The sequence below is a fragment of the Bombyx mandarina genome, chromosome 03 (assembly GCF_030267445.1).
Source record: "Bombyx mandarina strain Sakado chromosome 03, ASM3026744v2".
Taxonomy (NCBI): Eukaryota; Metazoa; Arthropoda; class Insecta; order Lepidoptera; family Bombycidae; genus Bombyx; species Bombyx mandarina.
The window spans coordinates 14853040-14870986 of NC_143210.1; the positions used below are offsets into that span (position 1 = coordinate 14853040).

Genomic DNA, 17947 nt, shown 5'->3' on the forward strand with positions numbered 1-17947 from the left:
CGACGAGTGAATTAACCCATAGACACAGCCCACTAAGTTTCTCGCCGGATCTTCTCAGTGAGTCGCATTTCCGATCCGGTGGTAGAATCTGCGAAGCACGGCTCTTGCTAGGGTCAGTGTTAGCATCAATCCGTTTTGAGCCCCGTGAGCTCACCTACTAGCTAAAGTTACGCTGAAATAGCCTCTCAAGGCTATCACCTTAGGTAGGAAAAAAATAAGATCGAACGAAGCACACGACCAACACTTATCGTGTGACAGTCGGCTAGAGCAGTCGATAGTGAACCATCGCGTGTTCCTATATAACTAGTCAGGTCATAAGTATTGTCACACAGTACAAACTTTTCTTTTAGAATGCTGGCCACAAAAAAGTTTATTGAATTGGAATTTCGAATTGTTCATGAAAATAAAAATGTATACTTTTAGAATTTTACTCATTTTTAAATATAGAGTGGACGCTTAAAGAAGACCGTGTTGCAGTTATTGCGTTGCATCGTTGCGGCTACGCGCCAATTCAAATTTTTAACATACTGAAAAATTGGAATATAACCAAAAGATTCGTTTATCGTACCATCAAACGATACAATGAAGACTCTAGTGTAGATGACAGGTCAAGAAGTGGTCGCCCTCGGTCTGTTAGGACTCCAGCAGTGATAAAAGCTGTGAAGGCGCGAATTCAAAGAAATCCCAAACGTAAGCAGAAACTGTTGGCCCTTCAGATGGGGTTAAGCAGAACCACGGTGAAAAGGGTGCTAAATGAAGACTTAGAGCTTCGGGCTATCGAAGAAAAACAGGACATCGTTTGAATGCTCGTCTAATGGACCTGAGACTGAAGAGATGCCGCGTTTTGTTGAAGCGGTACGCGGGAAAAAAAATCGGGAAATTCTTTTTTCGAATGAAAAAATTTTTACCGTAGAAGAGAGCTACAACAAACAAAATGATAAGGTGTATGCACACAGTAGTGAAGAAGCGAGCAACCGTATTCCGCGTGTCCAACGAGGTCATTTTCCATCCTCGCTCATGGTATGGTTGGGAGTTTCTTATTGGGGCTTAACAGAGGTACATTTTTGTGAGAAAGGTGTAAAAACGAATGCAGTTGTGTATCAAAATACAGTCCTGACGAACCTTGTAGAACCTGTTTCTCATACCATGTTCAATAACAGGCACTGGGTATTCCAACAAGATTCGGCGTTAGCTCATAGAGCGAAGAGCACACAAGACTGGTTGGCGACGCGTGAAATCGACTTCATCCGGCACGAAGACTGGCCCTCCTCCAGTCCAGATTTGAATCCGTTAGATTACAAGATATGGCAACACTTGGAGGAAAAGGCGTGCTCAAATCCCAATTTGGAATCACTCAAGACATCCTTGATTAAGGCAGCCGCCGATATTGACATGGACCTCGTTCGTGCTGCGATAGACGACTTGCCGCCCAGATTGAAGGCCTGTATTCAAAATCACGGAGGTCATTTTGAATAAACTTTAGTGTCATAAGAATCTATGTTTTGTTAAGTTCATTTTGGTATATGAATGGTTACATAATGAATAAACTTGTTTCAATTATTTTACATTAAACATGTGACAGAATTTATGACCTGACTAGGTACATAGTATGTATCTACCACCTAAAAGCTGGGTCGCTGCTTATAGCGTGTCAAGCGTTGTGATTCATTAGACATTATAATCTGATTGAGTACCTTATTTCGACAGTACCTAACGGTGCCCACTGCTAGAAGACTAAGCATTATGAATCCTGCTATGCCACCAATATAAATAAATATAACACCAACTGAATTAATTTGAATATGATTTTCAATTATTTGTAAGCCAGGCTTTGCGAACCCTAAAGGCTCTATTAATAAACTCGTTGTAACTAATCCATACAGATTAGATCGTACTGTGTCAACGAAATAGACAAGGTAGTATATTTCTTCGATTACACTAAGTTATTGTTTGTTTATTTCATCAACAAAAAAAAACAACAAATTGATCTACTTTAAAGCATATTAAATGCTATAATTAATGGCACGGATCCAAACGCTTCACTCCCGCTAAAGTTAGATATATGGAGTCGTTGAATCTGTACACTAAAATGCACCGCGTTAATTAGGGTTAGCATAAAGCATCACTGTACCCACCCGTGCACCACACCACCCCTAACTCCGCAAATTTAATAAATCGACTCTTCGAAATTTCCAACACATAGTGTGTTATGTTCTACAAACATTATAAATATTAAATGGAACTTTACATTTGGAACCGTATCGTAGCGCGCACCAACAAGGAATAAATTAAAAAAAAAAAACCTAAATTGCAAACCGAACCAAAAGTTTTGATAGAACCAATAAATGTCGTAACTTTACCGAACTTCATCGGAGCTTTCGCAAAACGGGTTGCGCGAGCACAGCGGACCTAATTAATTAAACTTTACTAACGACTAATGAAAAGTCTGTGGGTATAGTATTTAAACTTCAAAAGCATTTTTCATGCTTTCGTGCTCTGTTCGGCTACGCGACAGACCTCAGACGCCCTGCTATACAATTAACTCCTGCGTCCGTTCACACACACATCTAAACATATAAAGTTGAACTCTTACTTAATAAACTTAATGACAGTAATTTCACATCAGACAGTACAAGAACCAGAGTACTCGGTACAGGGAAAAATTATATTTAGTGTTTCAGCCCGTGTAGGCGCTTGACATTGTAAAACATTAAGCTGTGTCATAAAGTTTGATAGTTAGGATACCACCAACAACAACTTTTCTATTTATTTTGCTTTCGGAGGTAGAAGAACAGACTTTTTATTTATTGTGTAAGTTGGTCAACAAACCCACGGTATACCAGATATTAAGTGGTTCCCTGAGCCCTTAGACATAAAAACGTGAGTGCCAAGTGTCAATCGTATTGTATTGTTTTATACTGTTAACTACTATCTCGTCCTTCAACTTGCTATCTATATGTCTGGACTTACAACACGTACATACTACCACCAACTATTAAGCACCTTTAAATGCTTCTGATTTCGCATTTTATTAAGCGAATTTTACTTTTATTTTACTAATACCTTCATTGTGTATCGCTACATAGTATAAAAAGAAGTCGCTTTCTCTGTCCCTATATCTGTCTGTCCCTATGTATGCTTAAATCTTTAAAACTACGCAACGGATTTTGATGCAGTTTTTTTTGATAGCTAGAGTGATTGAAGATGAAGGTTTATATATATAATACCATTCATTAAATAGTGGAGAAATCAATAATAAATTACAGGCTCCGAAGCGAAGCGAGAGCGGGTCGCTAGTTTTATTAGAAACAAATTATACCTGCCTGCGGGATTGGAAGACTGGGATATTTGCATCGCTCGATACGAGTACACTGGATGCGGGACGTCTGCTTAGGCTCGTGTGTGGTGAATGGTCACCGTTGCTCATGGACAACGCCAACACGGGAGCCAAGATCCGTGACTTACTGCAGTAAATTAATTCGGTTAAAATAAAATGTTGTGTGATTCTTAAACTGTACCCCGAAAAATGAGCTGAATTCTTTTTACTTCAGTATTAAGGTTAACGTTGCAGCGCTTGGGGACGTGTCGTAAACTAGATCCAGACACAAAATTCCTTTTATCAATTTTACCAACAAAAAATACGGGCTTCACAATATTATGGTTGATACGAGTAACACATTTGCGTTTATGCCCTTATTAAAAGATGATCATAATTCTGCTACCAACTATTGAAAAGTTTTATGACCCAATGAGAATGATCCCTATGAATAATCCCATTCTAAGATTACTTGATCTAAAAATGTTAATTATGAAAAATTATTTGTATAGAACAAAGTACCAGCGAATAACTTGAATCTGGTGATATTCTAGGCATTTTATTTACCGTTTAAATCCAACAGCGTTCAGTTGTTAGAAGCTTTTATTTGTGCGGGTCTGACCCAGTGCCACATAAACATATGTTTAGTATTGGAGATAAATTTTCTTTGTTTACAGTTCCAATAAAACTAAGAGTCTATGTTTTGCCGCTTGATTTCAAAATGGCTAGAGTTGAATTTGACCACACGATTTGGCAAACAATGTTAATTTCCGCTCTTCTTTGATAGATATGGTATAATATGAAGTATTACTTATAGAAGACTTCATAAGTGGCTTAAGGGATTTATTTATTTATTTATTTATTAAATTATTAGGGATAGGAGGTTCTAGCTATTTATAGACCGAAACTTACACAAAAGGAGAAGGTTTTGCTACTAATTTAATACGACCACAGCACACTTTCTCATCAATTAAAGTTCAGATTGTATTGTTACTTAGTTTAAAATACCTACATCTTTATGTCTATGATTACCTTTTAAGAATAAGCAGTCAATAATCTCTTGTTCTTTTGTTCCAGATTGTCTCCACCTTCAGCTCTATAGAGATCCAAAAGATCGCTACAAAAAAGGACAAACTAAAGCATCTTTATCCTTACAACAATTTTTGGGATTTGAATCTGGTTTCACCTTGGACAAAGAATCTAACACCATTGCTATCATTTGCCAAGACGTGACAGTTGTTTTGGCATTTGAGACCAGAGAACGACTAATAGCGTGGCAAGTTAAAGTTGGGAGTCAGCTGGGGTGCTCAAAGGAGTTTCTAGTCATGATTGGAGGTGGTGGAAGCAAGAAGCTTCCTGCTGGACCGGCGAGGTTGCATGTCCAGGGTCGCAGATTTGCCCTCACTAGTGGGATTCCACCGCGCTTACTTGGACTTTGGGAGTTGGCGCATTTGAGGTGAGTTCTTCTTTCTTGATGTACGATTTATGTCCATTTTGTGATGAGTGTTTCTTAGAAGTCGCAGATATCTCAAAGTGAATGCCGCCACTGAACTTGAGATATTAAGTGGAAGTTTCAACTATTTAGAAGGTTGTACTGCTTTTCTACCCTTCTGATCGGAGCTCAAAATTTTCTCGACCAAATATTAAGGGTGGTAGTCTCCGAGTGCTCAAGATCATAGTACATGAGCTACTAGTAGCGGTACTGGCCTGGTTATTAGGCCGGGGTTACGATCTCACAGGAACGGTAGCGGTAGGCAGCGCCTTGGCTTTGATCCTGGCATTGCTGACGTCCATGCGCGACGGTAACCATTCACCATCTGGTGGGCCGTATGTTCGTCTGCCTACAGGGGCAAAAAAAAGTAACTGGATATTATTAGAAAAACCCTTTCACGAATGGTTGTAACGATGAATTACCACCATTCTGTGTAATTCTGCTGCAGATGCATAACTAACTCTAGTTACTGTCTATAGTAACTAGGTCGACTGTGCCATTAACATTGCTAATGTCTATGAGTGACCCGACTCGCTGCCCTTGAAGACAATAAAGTAATAATAGCCCGTACGAAGTGTAATATTTCATGGGCCTTCATTTATTTAGGTTGATACCTACCCAAATAGTTTCATGATTTATCCATTCATCCAAGTTTATTTCAGTCCAGGCTTGTTTTAGAAATAGATTGAATTTTAAATTATATTCGGTTTTCAATCACAATTTTGCTTTAGATTTTCAGTAAATATTTCGCAAATGAACAAATTATAAAACAGACGGATTCGTAATTGCTTCCCAGATTTATGTAATGAAATAATAAAAAATTGAAAAAAAAGCAAAGAATTTTTGTTTCATACTGAAAAATAATTGATCCATTTTGAGGCATGAGGTCGATTTCAACAGTAGCGTCAAAAGAGAAGTTGGTGGTACAGTTAGTTAGTACGGTGAATTCCTACGTAAATTAATTAGTTTTTCCTACAATATTTAATTACTACAATGACATGATGGAAGTCATTCGTGAAAACGTATTCTAGGCGTGTTCTTCCAGATAAATGTATACCGGTTATTTGGATTTTATAACCGAGAAATTCAAATCACTAGTACAAACACAAGTACAGCTTGCCTTTGATCCAATAGAGATTGAAGGCTCATACAAACTATCGTACAAAAACAGAATGTGTATCATTTTACATGTATTTAACAATGACGTAATGTTATATTAGCAAAAGATTTTTTTTTATTGCTTAGATGGGTGAACGAGCTCACAGCCCACCTGCTGTTAAGTGGTTACTGGACCCAATAGATATTTACAACGTAAACGCGCCACCCACCTTCAGATATAAGTTCTAAGGTCTCAAGTATAGTTACAACGGCTGCCCCACCCTTCAAACCGAAACGCATTACTGCTTCACTAAAACCAATCGTAAAATGGTAGTGAATTTAAATAAAATTGATTAGATATTTTTTTAACGAATGAATGGCCTAAGACCGTCTACTAATTGTTTTTATGTCGCATCCCAAAAGTTCTTTTTTCAGCAACTAAAATAAATACTCAGTCTACGACGCAAAATTATTTTATCATAAACATGAGATTGATTAATATAAATACCATTCAGCTTTTCAAACACTCTTCATAAAGTTTAAATTGGACCATAATTTGCTAAATAATAGGCTTTTTTTTTCAGGAGATACGGTGTAGTTGAAGGTCGCTTTTGCTTTGAGGGTGGTTCCCACTGTGGCAAAGGTGAAGGTCTCTACATGCTGATTACTGATCAAGCCCAAGAGATTACTGATACTTTTGACATGGCTGCCCAAGGAAACTTCTCCTTGCAAAGGACCCCAGTTTGTAGAAAAGGTAAAATCTAGTAATTTAAGTCACAAACTAAAGTAGTTCTACAATTATTATTTTTCTCTTTGTTCAATAACTTATCATTGGCCAGAAGTGTCACTCAGCCGTAGGTATGAACAAAATTTCCTAGTTGTCATTCTATCGTTCCGTTGCGGCGGAGTCCCGAGAATAAATTTCAGGGACCTACTCAATCTAGTCCTATTTGAATAAGCTTTCATAACAATCATACTGCATACCATAGCTGGCAAGAATGGGATGCAGGAAACAATTTTTTATTGTGCGGAACCCAGATTTAGATGCTAGTCGATAGATCTTTATATGTGGTAAAGATGTAACTAGGTATCAGTTGGAATGCTAAAGCACCTTGATAGTCTTAACTTAGTAACTTTGTTCTTTCTCAAAAAAACTTAAAATATGATTTTACTTTAATTTCCAGATAAAGGTAAATGGCGACCAAGTACAAGATTATCGGACGCAAACACTTTTGATCCATCACTACCCGATACAGCCAGTGGTTTATATGAAGAAAATTTTTTCGGAGAAGATCGAGGAAGAACCTCTCCTTTCTGGCCTTCGGATGAAAGACAGAACTACGAAGACCAAGAGTTCAAATATTCAAGTGATTTAGAAATTGTTAAACCACCTTGGTGTGGAGCTGATCACGTGACTTTAGAAAGATGTGATAATTGTCAGACAAAACTTGGTGTAATGTCCCGTTCATCAACAGTAGCGTTGACTCCTGGTACACAGTTCAGTCCTGCGTGGACTATGGAAGCAGTCCCAGAGAGCAGCTCTGATAATTCTTCAAATAGCACTGAATACTTGACTCCGAAAGCAATAAGAAAGCACATTTCAGGCTGCCAATGTGATGATAAACCACCAATGCGTCCACCCAAGCCAGCACATTTAGAAACGAAAAAACCACATGCATTAATTCCTGATACTTTTAGTTCAGTGAACGACAATAGTGTCAATAACCCTAGAGTTGGTCCCTATGAAAACTACGATATCCCCAAGCCGATCCAGTCCGAGGTAATTAGTATGAAATGTAGTTAAAAATCACAATATTAGTAATTATTTGCAAATTAATTAGTATTTTTCTAAACTTAATTATATGGATGTGGTTTTTGGGATTTTTGAGGACCGGTCCACATGGAACGGAACTTTATAGTGGCTTTTAGAAGATGTTTTCATTGTGCAGTTACCAAGTGCTAATATAATAACTCACTGCTAATAAAGAGCCTTACACAATAAGCACAGTTTTAGACTAACAAAATTATGATTTGACAGAGAGAAGAAAATAACAACACTAGTGCAATTTGATTTATTTTATAACCACTTGATGATTTAGTTAATTATTTTTTGTGTACTTACTAAAGTTAGTACCTTTAGTTAGTTAAGTTTGTAGTATTCATTCAAAATTCATTATTTTTGTATTTTTAGATGGACAATGGTGAATATTACGATACACCTAAAAGATTGAAGGAAGCGCTAACAGATGATTTATTTAAAGTTACAAAGAAATCTGCGCCCGGTAATTTAGTTTTGAAGAAAAATTGTGGTTGTATTTTAAAATTTGGTTCAAAAAAACCAGTTATAGTCGAATGTGATGAAAGCCTACAGCCGGTAGAATGTCCGTGTCTAAAAGTTACTAATTGGGCAAATAACCTGATAAGTCTTCCATACTGCAAGCGTAACACTAACATATCTGAAAGCAGCGACAATCAAAGTCGTAGAGATGAATCAGTACTGTATGCCACGATAGATGTTTCCAGAAAAACCAATAGACAAAGTGCAATATCCGATAAAGGACTACAAGAAGAAAAAAATCAAGGATCAAAATTTATGAACTATCAAAACGTAGAGCCAAAACTAGATAAAGAATTTGACGGTCCTTTTGCAAATTACGAAAATCTAGAATTTTCTTTATCTTTAGAGTATTATGAGAACGCTAAAGATCTATTGAAAAAGGCTGGCGTTACTCAAAGCGAACTTGATGCGTTAAGTGCCAACATATATCTAGCAGTTACAACCATGCCAAGAAAATCTAAGCTGTGTACAAAATGTGGACACTCCCAACATAATCTCAACCAGAACTCTAAAAAAAATAAAAGTGACGAGTATTTACTAATGGAACCTTGCCACGAAATTAAAAAAAGCTATTGTAAAACTGTTGGTTCTAATGCAGGCTATACGCCAATGTTGCCAAACCCGAATTGGTCCCAAAGCCTAAAGCATCCATTAAATAAAATTAATAAGGTAGACATTGAAAAGTCTTTGAGCATCCCAACGTTACACGGAAGTACTAGAAGCCATATTTCCGAAAATAGCAATATAGGTATATTGCAAAAACGATCGAGTTCAGTCGACTCTGCGAGATTACTTGAAGATCTCAAAGAATTCGATAGTAGCATTGGAAGTCACGCTACATCGTCATCGCTAGAAACTTTAAGGAATTTAGCTATTGAAAACAGGAGATCTTCATCAACCTGCGATAACGATAGAGACTGCTACGATTGTTGTAAATCATCAGGATCCGAAAACAAAACGGATGACAGTTCTTCAAAAGAAATACCGCATTTGAGAAACAAACACATGGATAATGCCCAGATAAAAAGATCTTCCAGCGTTCCGTGTAAAGGTGGTAACAGGGACTCTTCAAGTTCAAATGATTCCGGAGTTTCCAGCTGCTCATTAAAACACGGAGGGGGAGACATTCAAGAATTTGAAATGCCTCTAACATGTGGTCAATCAAGGTATCATTACATGATGCATAAAAGGATGAGAGAAAACCTATCTGGAAGCAATCATTCCCCATTACCCAGAAAATCTAAATCATCCGATCCCTTAAGAGATATGTCCTTACAAATTCATAAAGCAAATATACCAGCCAAATCGTCTTCTGCTGAGGCAGAAGTTCCTGTCTTACCTCCAAAGCAGTTCAAGGGTGAGTATGATATTTGTTAATCCTATTTATGGAAAAACTAGTCATTTGTAATAAATCCAAAACGAAGCTGGGATAAACCGCCTATAACATAAAGTTGAAAAGGTTTCTCAAACTTCAAACTATATGGAAAAGCATAATTAATTTTCTACAGGAAACAGCAATAACTTTATTCATTTTCTATCAAATATAATTAATACACAGAAAATTTGTCAATAATGTTAGTCCAGTATATTTATAGCATATTTTTGTTTCAAACTGTTCTGTTTAATTTCATATTTAGTTTAATGTTAATTTCAATATATGAAAAAAACCTGAATTGGGAACTTCCTTAACATTTAAAGTTAATCAGTTTTCCCATTTTTTTTTTTTTTTTTTTTTTTCGGGTAGAGGGCCGAACCTCCTACGAGGTCCCCGCGCAAAAGGGGCGCGCGGGGTATGTGAGACTCAACGATCTGCATGGTGTTGTGAGCAGACCGCGGGCCCAAGGATTTTAGGACCCACCCACTAAACGACTCCCCTGCACTCTTACACCCGACGTCCGATCCCCTCCGAGGTCAGAACCCGGATGAGGTAGGGGGGCTACCGCGGTCAACACTACAACCAGACGGCGCGGCTCACCCCAAGGACGCCCAGCCGACGGAGCCTTCGAGGCGAATCGAAGGCTCTAAAACGTCGGCCGTCTCGGTACGGCAGCCCGTCGGGCCGCCCAGACGGTGCCGCTGGTGTCCCGGAATACCCCGCTGGACCAGAACCAGCCTGCCGGGTCGGGACGCGATACACCGTCGACCGGTCGCTCTATTCACTCCACGGCAGCGCGCTAGAGTGCTGGTAGCGCGCCGCGCGGCCTCACCCCCTCAGGTCGCCCCTTGACCTTCACCGGGGGGAGGCCGCCACCTACAGGGGCCGGGACGTACGGGCGTATTCCCGCCTCCGGCCCCCGGCTCGACGGCGACGGATCGGTGCGGAAAGGGAAGAGCTCTCCCTCTCTCGCTCCGCCGCCTCCTTCTGCGAGATGGTGGACTCGCAGAAGTCGAGCATCGCCTTCCAGGACGCGTCGCTGCTGAGCATCGTAGCCACGACGCGCGGCAGCGAGAGGTCCTCTCCAATGACCGCGACGAGGGCGGCGCGTTGCTCGTCGAATCCAGAGCAACGCGCCAGCGTGTGTTCCGCTGTGTCATCCTCGTCGCGGTCCGCGCAGTGGTGGCACTGCGCCGTCGGTTCCCTTCCGGCTATCTTATGCAAGTACCGGCCGAAACATCCGTGGCCGGTAAGCATTTGCGTCAGCCGGAAGGTGAGGCATCCGCGGTCGCGGCCCACCCAGTCCGCGAGAACCGGGCGGACCGCCTCGACGGTACGGAGGCCGGCCGACGGGTCCGCCAAGCGGCGAGACCACGCCTCCAGCACGGACCGCCGAGATTGGAGCCTCCGCGCTCGAACTACTCCTTCGCCGGGGCGCCCTTCCCCCCTAGAGCGGAGGTCGCTACGCCACCTGTAATCGGCAGCGAGCGCCTCCGCCTCCAGGTCCCAGGGTGGCGCCCCGGCGAGCAAGCACGCCGCCTCGAAGGAGACGGTGCGGTATCCTCGGATCGCCCTGACCGCGATCGCGCGCTGCGGACGTCGCAGCGCCGCGACGTTCTCGCGGGTCAGGGCGTGGCACCATACGGGAGCGCCGTATAGTGCCATCGACCGCACCACCCCCATGTAGAGGCGGCGCGCCACCTGATCGGGACCCCCGACGTTTGGAAGAAGCCGGCTCAGCCGGCCGTTGCCATCAGCCGAGGGCCCAATTTTTCGAAGTGAGCGCGGAAGCTCCACCGCCCGTCCAGTTCGAGGCCGAGGTACCGAAGACCGGTCACCCCGACCCCGACGCGGACGCCTCCGATCACGAGGTGGGCACCCAGAGGTGGCGCTCGTCCCGGCCCGTGAAATAACAGGGCCTGGGTTTTGTCGAGCGCCACCTCGAGCCCCAACCGTCGGATCCTAGTGACGACGTGTGCCACGCCTGCGCACGCCAGACGGGCAGACTCCCGGTAGTCCCTCCCCGGAGCTACGACCAACGTGTCGTCAGCGTAACAAATTACGCTGAGCCCGGGGAGGGGTCCCCGAATGACGCCCCGCAGGACCCAGTCGTAGCCGATGTTCCACAGCAGGGGGCCCAGGACGGACCCCTGCGGAACACCGCGCTCGACGGGGAAGCGGTACATCGCCCCACCGTGTCCGATGCACTGGATCGACCTGCCCTCGAGGTAGGAGCCGATCAGTCGGCGGAGGTATGCGGGGACGCCGTGATACTCCAGCGCCCCCGCGATCACCGACCAGGGCAGGGTGTTGAAGGCGTTCCTTACATCTAAGGATAACGCCATCGCCACCCCGCCCCGGGATACGGCTTCATCGGAGAGGGCCCGCACGCGCAGAATTGCGTCGATAGTCGAGCGGCCCTCTCTGAAGCCGTACTGCTCCGCCGAAAGATCGGGACCCGTCTCGGTCAGGTGCCGGACGATGCGGGCCGCGACGATCCTCTCGAGCATCTTGCCCGCTTCGTCCAGCAACACGATGGGGCGATAGCCCGCTGGTGAGTCCGCGGGGCGCCCGTCCTTCCGCAGAAGGACCAGTCTGCCCGTCTTCCATTTCGACGGGAACCGTCCCGACTCGAGGCACGCTTCGAAAAGCCCCCCGAGCCGGTCCCCTAGGGCCTCGAAGGCCAAGCTCCAGACCCGGCCGTGAACGCCGTCAGGGCCGGGGGCCGCGTCCTTCGCTCTCATTCTGGACACGGCCGCATGGATCTCCGCCCCCGTGATAGGGGGAGGGGGCTCCTCGGCAGCGGGAACGCTGGGGCGACGCGGAGGCGTGCCCCACGTGGCGTCCATCTGGGGGGGCTCAAAGTCCCCCCCCGCTGCCGGCGGGAAAAGCGCAGAAACTATTTCCCGCAGCTGCCGAGGCTGGAGCCGCTCGGTCACCGGGAGCGCCCACGGCTGCAGTTTCCTGCGAACCATCTTGTATGGGCGCCCCCAGGGATCTTCGTCGAGCGACTCCAGGAGAGTCTTCATGCTCTGCTTCTTGGCCTCGCCGATGGCCAGCTGCAGCGCCGTCTGCTTTTGACGACAGTCAGCGTGCAGCTGGGCCGCCGTCTCCGCGAACGCAGCGTCGCGATGACGGCGGCGGCGGTGGCGTGCGCTCCGGCGGCGCGCCCTCACGCACTCCTCGCGGAGTCTTGCGATCTCGGGCGACCACCAGAACGCACCCCCACGTGGTGCTCGGGGGCCGACCCGGGGCATGGCGGCATCACAAATGTTTGCCATGGTGCCCCGGAACCAGTCGACCTCCGCATCCACGTCCGCGAGCCGCGCGGGTTTTGGCGCCCACGCAGCAACAGCGGCCGCCTCCATCAGCAACTCCTTGTTCATCCGTTTCAAGGCCCACCTGGGGAACGAACGGGGCGCACCTTGCGGGAGCTCCTCCTCACCGCGGGCGCCCGCGGCTGACGACGACGACAAGGAGGAGGCGGAGAGCTCAAATCGGACGTATCGGTGGTCCGAGAGCGTCTCCGCCCCCTCGAGGACGCGCCAGCCGCGGGTGCGGCGCACGGCGGACGGGGACGCGAACGTCACGTCCACGTGAGATTCCCCGTTCCACCGCACGCAAGTCGCGACTGTGCCTCTGTTTAGGAGACAGAGGCCGGTCGCGATCGCCCACTCCGAAAGAGCCTCGCCTCGCGAATCCGTGCGGGGGGAGCCCCAAGCCGTACACTTGGCATTGAGGTCCCCCGCGACGATGACAGGGCGGGACCCGAAGCGGCGCAAGAGCACCTCGAGCCCGCCCAGAAACCGCTCGAACTCGGCGAGGCTCCTGTTCGGAGAGAAGTACGCCCCGATCACGACGGTCCCGTCGATCCTAGCCGCGACGTACCCGGGTCCCCTGGCCACCATTTCCAAGGGGGGTAACGCCGCGGACTGTCTCAACACAATGGCCACGGAGCCGTCGACGTCCCCCATCCAGCAGTCCTGGTCGGTGGGGACGAAGTACGGCTCCGCAGCGACAGCGACGTCGATTGACCACTCCGCCATGATGTGGACGAGGAGATCCTGTGCCCTGGCGGAGTGGTTCAAATTACTTTGTAGGAAGCGATGGACGCAACCCATTACGGGGCTACGTCCATCGCTCCCTCGTCTGTCCCGCCCTGCGGCTCGACAACAGCCGCGGCGGGAACTGACTCTCCGGCTGCCCTTGTTGCAGCCGGCTTCTTTTTCTTTCCGCCCCTCCTCGTTTTTGTAGAGGAGGGGGCGGACTTGCACGCCGGGCCCCCGGCCCGGTGGTCGGCCTTCCTTTTAGCCGCATCGCACAAGACGCAGTGCGGCGCGGCTGCGGTGCAGGAGGCTGCCTTGTGCCCCGGTTGGCCGCAGCGGAAGCACAGGTTGCTGCGGTCCACTGTCGAGGGGCACTTGGCGAGGCCGTGGCCGGTGCCGAAGCACCGAAGACAGCGCCACGGCCTGCTCTCCTGCAGTTGCACGTGGGCCACAACCCAGCCCACGCGCAGCCATCCTGGGCTATCTGAAGGCCGACCCTGTGGAGGGGTGGCCAGGAGGTTCGCCGTTGCGATTGGGCAACGCGCCCACGCCGTCCGGGTACCGGAGTAGGTTGCCCGGAGCTCCCCGATTTTGACGTCGGCGAGGGCGCAGTTGCCCTGCGAGGCGATGGCCGCGGCGACCTCCTCCTTCGTGGCGCACTCGTCGAGGCCCGTAATCTTCACCTCCGCCATTTTTACGGGCCGCGCGATGCGCACCACCTCGGGGTCCGGCAGGATCTCCCTCAGCCGGGCCGCCAATTTTTCGGCCGCGGCGTTGGTGTTCGGGCCGGGGCACTCTACCAGGCGGGCCCCGTTGGCCGTCTGCCGGACCTTCAGGCCACCCTCCATAATCAGTTTTCCCATATCTTAAGGTTGTTTTTATGTTTTTAATATTATATTGAAAGGCATGTTATTTATTATATCTTATCTTATACCTTTAAACGAGCAATTCTTGTATATATAATCTGAATCTCGGAAAAGGCTCCAACGATTTTCATAAAATTTAGTATACAGGGGATTTCGGGGGCGATAAATCGATCTAGCTACGTTTTATTTTCAAAAAATGTTGTTTTCAATAATCAACTCTTCCCGACATCTATTGGCGAATAATAATACTATTTTTCTTAATTGAGGGCAACTAATCAAGATGGCGTTATCAAAAAAAAACAGAGCAAAGCTCGGTCATCATCTGGGAATAAAAAAGAAACAAATTTACTGTATAAGGCGCAAGCTATGATGTATTATTGTAATATAATATTTCCAGGTGTAATGGACACTCACAGTACTTCGAGCGGAACGTCGGACATGTCAGATTACATCGAGACACTTTCTTTGACGTCCTCTCATTCGTCATCTGATACTCCAACTGGCGTTAGGTAAACTTTTGCTGTATTTAATATATTTTATTTCTTACAAACGATATGTGAAACTGGTACAATTAGACATTTTTTAGTTGTTTGATGATTATTAAGAACGCGTTATCCTGCGTGTGTCGCTTCCCTTTGACATCATAAAGCTACATACAGATTAAACTATGATCATGGATTTATGACAATAATATCATATAATTGTCTTCTCCCAGGATCAGTCGCCAAACAACGAGCACACTCAGACCTCGCTCCGGCAAAGAATATCATAACCTCGACCCGATCATCACATCAATGTACAAAAACGGGAAGGACTTAGCCAACTATACTAATATACCTTAATTTGTCCCCTCAAATTGTTTTGTATTTTTATATGCTTTGATGTGTCTAGCTACCGTTCTGTTTGGAAGTATCCTCAAATAAAATGCGGCTGTGTGCAATGCCCAAGGTGTGAATGTAGCCGACGGACATTGTCACCTAAGAATAGGATGCATATTTTAAACTATCTCAACATTAAGCATACTGAAAAACTTAAAGGTTAAAGCGACTCAAGTAGTACTTCAAAAGAAAAAGTAGTGTAGTGATAATGATGACTGATGCAATAAAGTAAAGATGATCAAATATCGTTTTCATAAAGTCATCATCAGTACACATTATTATTAACAATGAAGGAAATAAAAAAAAATAAAAAAGCGGCAACTATAGAAGACTAATAAAACATAAACAAACAAGTTTTTTTATTTCTGCCTATCTGTTTGGTTTTTGATATCTCGGAAACTACTCCACAGATTTGCATGTAGGTTTTATTGAAATCTGAGAAAATAACTAAAATTTAGAATTTATTTTTGTACTGTTAGATGTTAGAAGCTGCAAAGCTTTTTATTTATAGTGTTGATTCGGAAGTAGCTCTGTCTGTCTCTTAAATTTTCGCGCGCAGATCTGTGAAGCAATTTTGACGCAATTCGGGATGGAAATATTCTGATTCAAAGCAAAGAATCCAGGCTACCTGGACTACTGTTAACACACGTTGAAAAGTAGACTATGTAGACGAATTTGCGAGCGGAAAGATAGTGTATTTACATTTTAGTCAGTCACCATCACACTGATCTTACTTTTCTTAATTTTTTAAGAGCACAGGAGTTAAATTACGAGTCATAGCTCATAGTAAGTCATTTAAAATCATTAAAAATACATACATATCAAAATACACAGGTCTGTCATTATAAAAATCGAAAAAATAGTTGTTCACGAGAGACACAGTGCATTCAGTTTTACTTGAGTTTGGAAATCTAATAGATTAGATATCTAATTGTCAGCTCTCGGCATGTAGTCTTATGGCAATCTTAACTGTAAACGGCGTGTTTATAAAAAAAAACCAAGAAGATGCTTCAATAAAATTTTATAATTCTAAGTGAAAGATACAGACTGACTCAGTTATTACTAACTCAATTCGTATGTATTATTTTAGTACTGGATCGAAAGAAAAATTGAACGAATATGGTTGTTATTTTAAGTAGAATAAAATATATTTTAATTCATTAAAGACTGGTCTTTGGATTGCTTGAGTTGTATCGTTGTTAGATTAAGGTGTTTGTATTAGTGTTTCCCTTTTTTATTACAAATTTATAACCTTTTGATAAGTGATTTAGCGCTAACAGATCGCCTCGTTGCGTTGTGAAAAATTTAGACTAATTTAAGCAATGCTGACTCATAATATAGTTTAACACAACCCCCGGGGCTAGACAAGATATTAAAGAAGTTGTTAGTTTGATTGTAATTTGCACACATTTACGATGCACAACATTTTACGATTATTGAACTATGTAATTCTAAAATAATGCTACTGATAATTTTATCACATTTATTTATAAGTGATTAGTTTGTATAAAAGTTTAATAAGACTGAATTTTTGTGACGTTTTTTGATTATAGTAAACTTGAACTCCACTTACATTGGTGAAGTCAATCCGGACTGTAGTTTGACTCTCTTAGATCCCGTTAATATAACTCAGTTTTGGTCATTACGAAATATTTCTTGTTATAAGTCGCCAACTAATGATAGTCCCCCCAACCTGCCCCCCCCCACCCCTCGTAGCTTTCCCGAGTTACTAGTTGATAGAGGCATTCATTCTATACATTTATGCAATATTTGTCCAGATTTCAATTAATTGGAGCTTTTAGGCTCGGATTCCTATTAGGTTCAAAATCATGAGATTTATTTAGTATTCTTTGGCGGTATTTCGTGCCGTGATTGGCTTCTTGACAGTGTAAAATTTACTTTTAGTTTATTTTACTTTGAATATTCAATTTAATATTGAATTACTTTGGCTTTGTAGATGCGTTTACGGTTTTAGTAACAGTTCCATTTAGTATTTCCGGTGTACATATTTACTAACGAACGCTGTTTCTTTTATTATAAATATACTTATTTTTAGCTCTGAACTTGAGCTTTGAGCGCTTTTCAATCTTCAACAGGCGCAAGTTTTAACAATGCAACTTCGATATTGTTAAGCTACTACTTTTTTCTCATGGGTTTTTCGAACGGCCCTCTTAAATTTTTTATATGTGAATTATAAATATTTGTATTTGATTATGTGAAACAATGTTTTATATTTGGTTTTGAAAGAAAGAAAGAAGGGATTGTGTAATAAATATAATATTTATTTCTATGCTGAGAATTACGTGTTACTTTAAATTACTTTAAACCTTTGTGTAGATAACTATCTAACATCGGCATTAGTGATTCTTAACAGTTCATAAAGATTCATAATAAATATTGACATATTCTGTATATTCACAGCAAGTATTTCAGAGTATATATTTAATATCGCATATTTTAGTAAAAATAAATTTGTTAAAATTTGGAGCTCGGATAATATTTAATCATTTAAATTTCGCCTCTGATAACAATTTAATT

The 17947-nt window shown here is 43.8% G+C and overlaps 2 protein-coding genes across 2 annotated transcripts in view; one reads left to right on the forward strand and one right to left on the reverse strand.

Moving 5' to 3' along the window:
• LOC114241187 (uncharacterized) overlaps positions 1 to 17744 on the forward strand; it is a 476778-nt gene extending 459034 nt beyond the window's left edge. Inside the window, exons 4-9 of the mRNA XM_089740147.1 lie at positions 4394 to 4772; positions 6491 to 6660; positions 7091 to 7686; positions 8098 to 9601; positions 14929 to 15040; positions 15247 to 17744. Of these exons, the coding sequence (XP_089596273.1) occupies positions 4394 to 4772; positions 6491 to 6660; positions 7091 to 7686; positions 8098 to 9601; positions 14929 to 15040; positions 15247 to 15373 (2888 nt within the window). The 3' untranslated portion in view covers positions 15374 to 17744. The remainder of the gene's footprint in view (positions 1 to 4393; positions 4773 to 6490; positions 6661 to 7090; positions 7687 to 8097; positions 9602 to 14928; positions 15041 to 15246) is intronic.
• LOC149503341 (uncharacterized) lies at positions 13740 to 14528 on the reverse strand. Its single transcript, XM_089738570.1, has one exon. The coding sequence runs from the start codon at positions 14526 to 14528 to the stop codon at positions 13740 to 13742; it is 789 nt and encodes a 262-aa protein (XP_089594696.1).
• Positions 17745 to 17947: the final 203 nt, after the last annotated feature.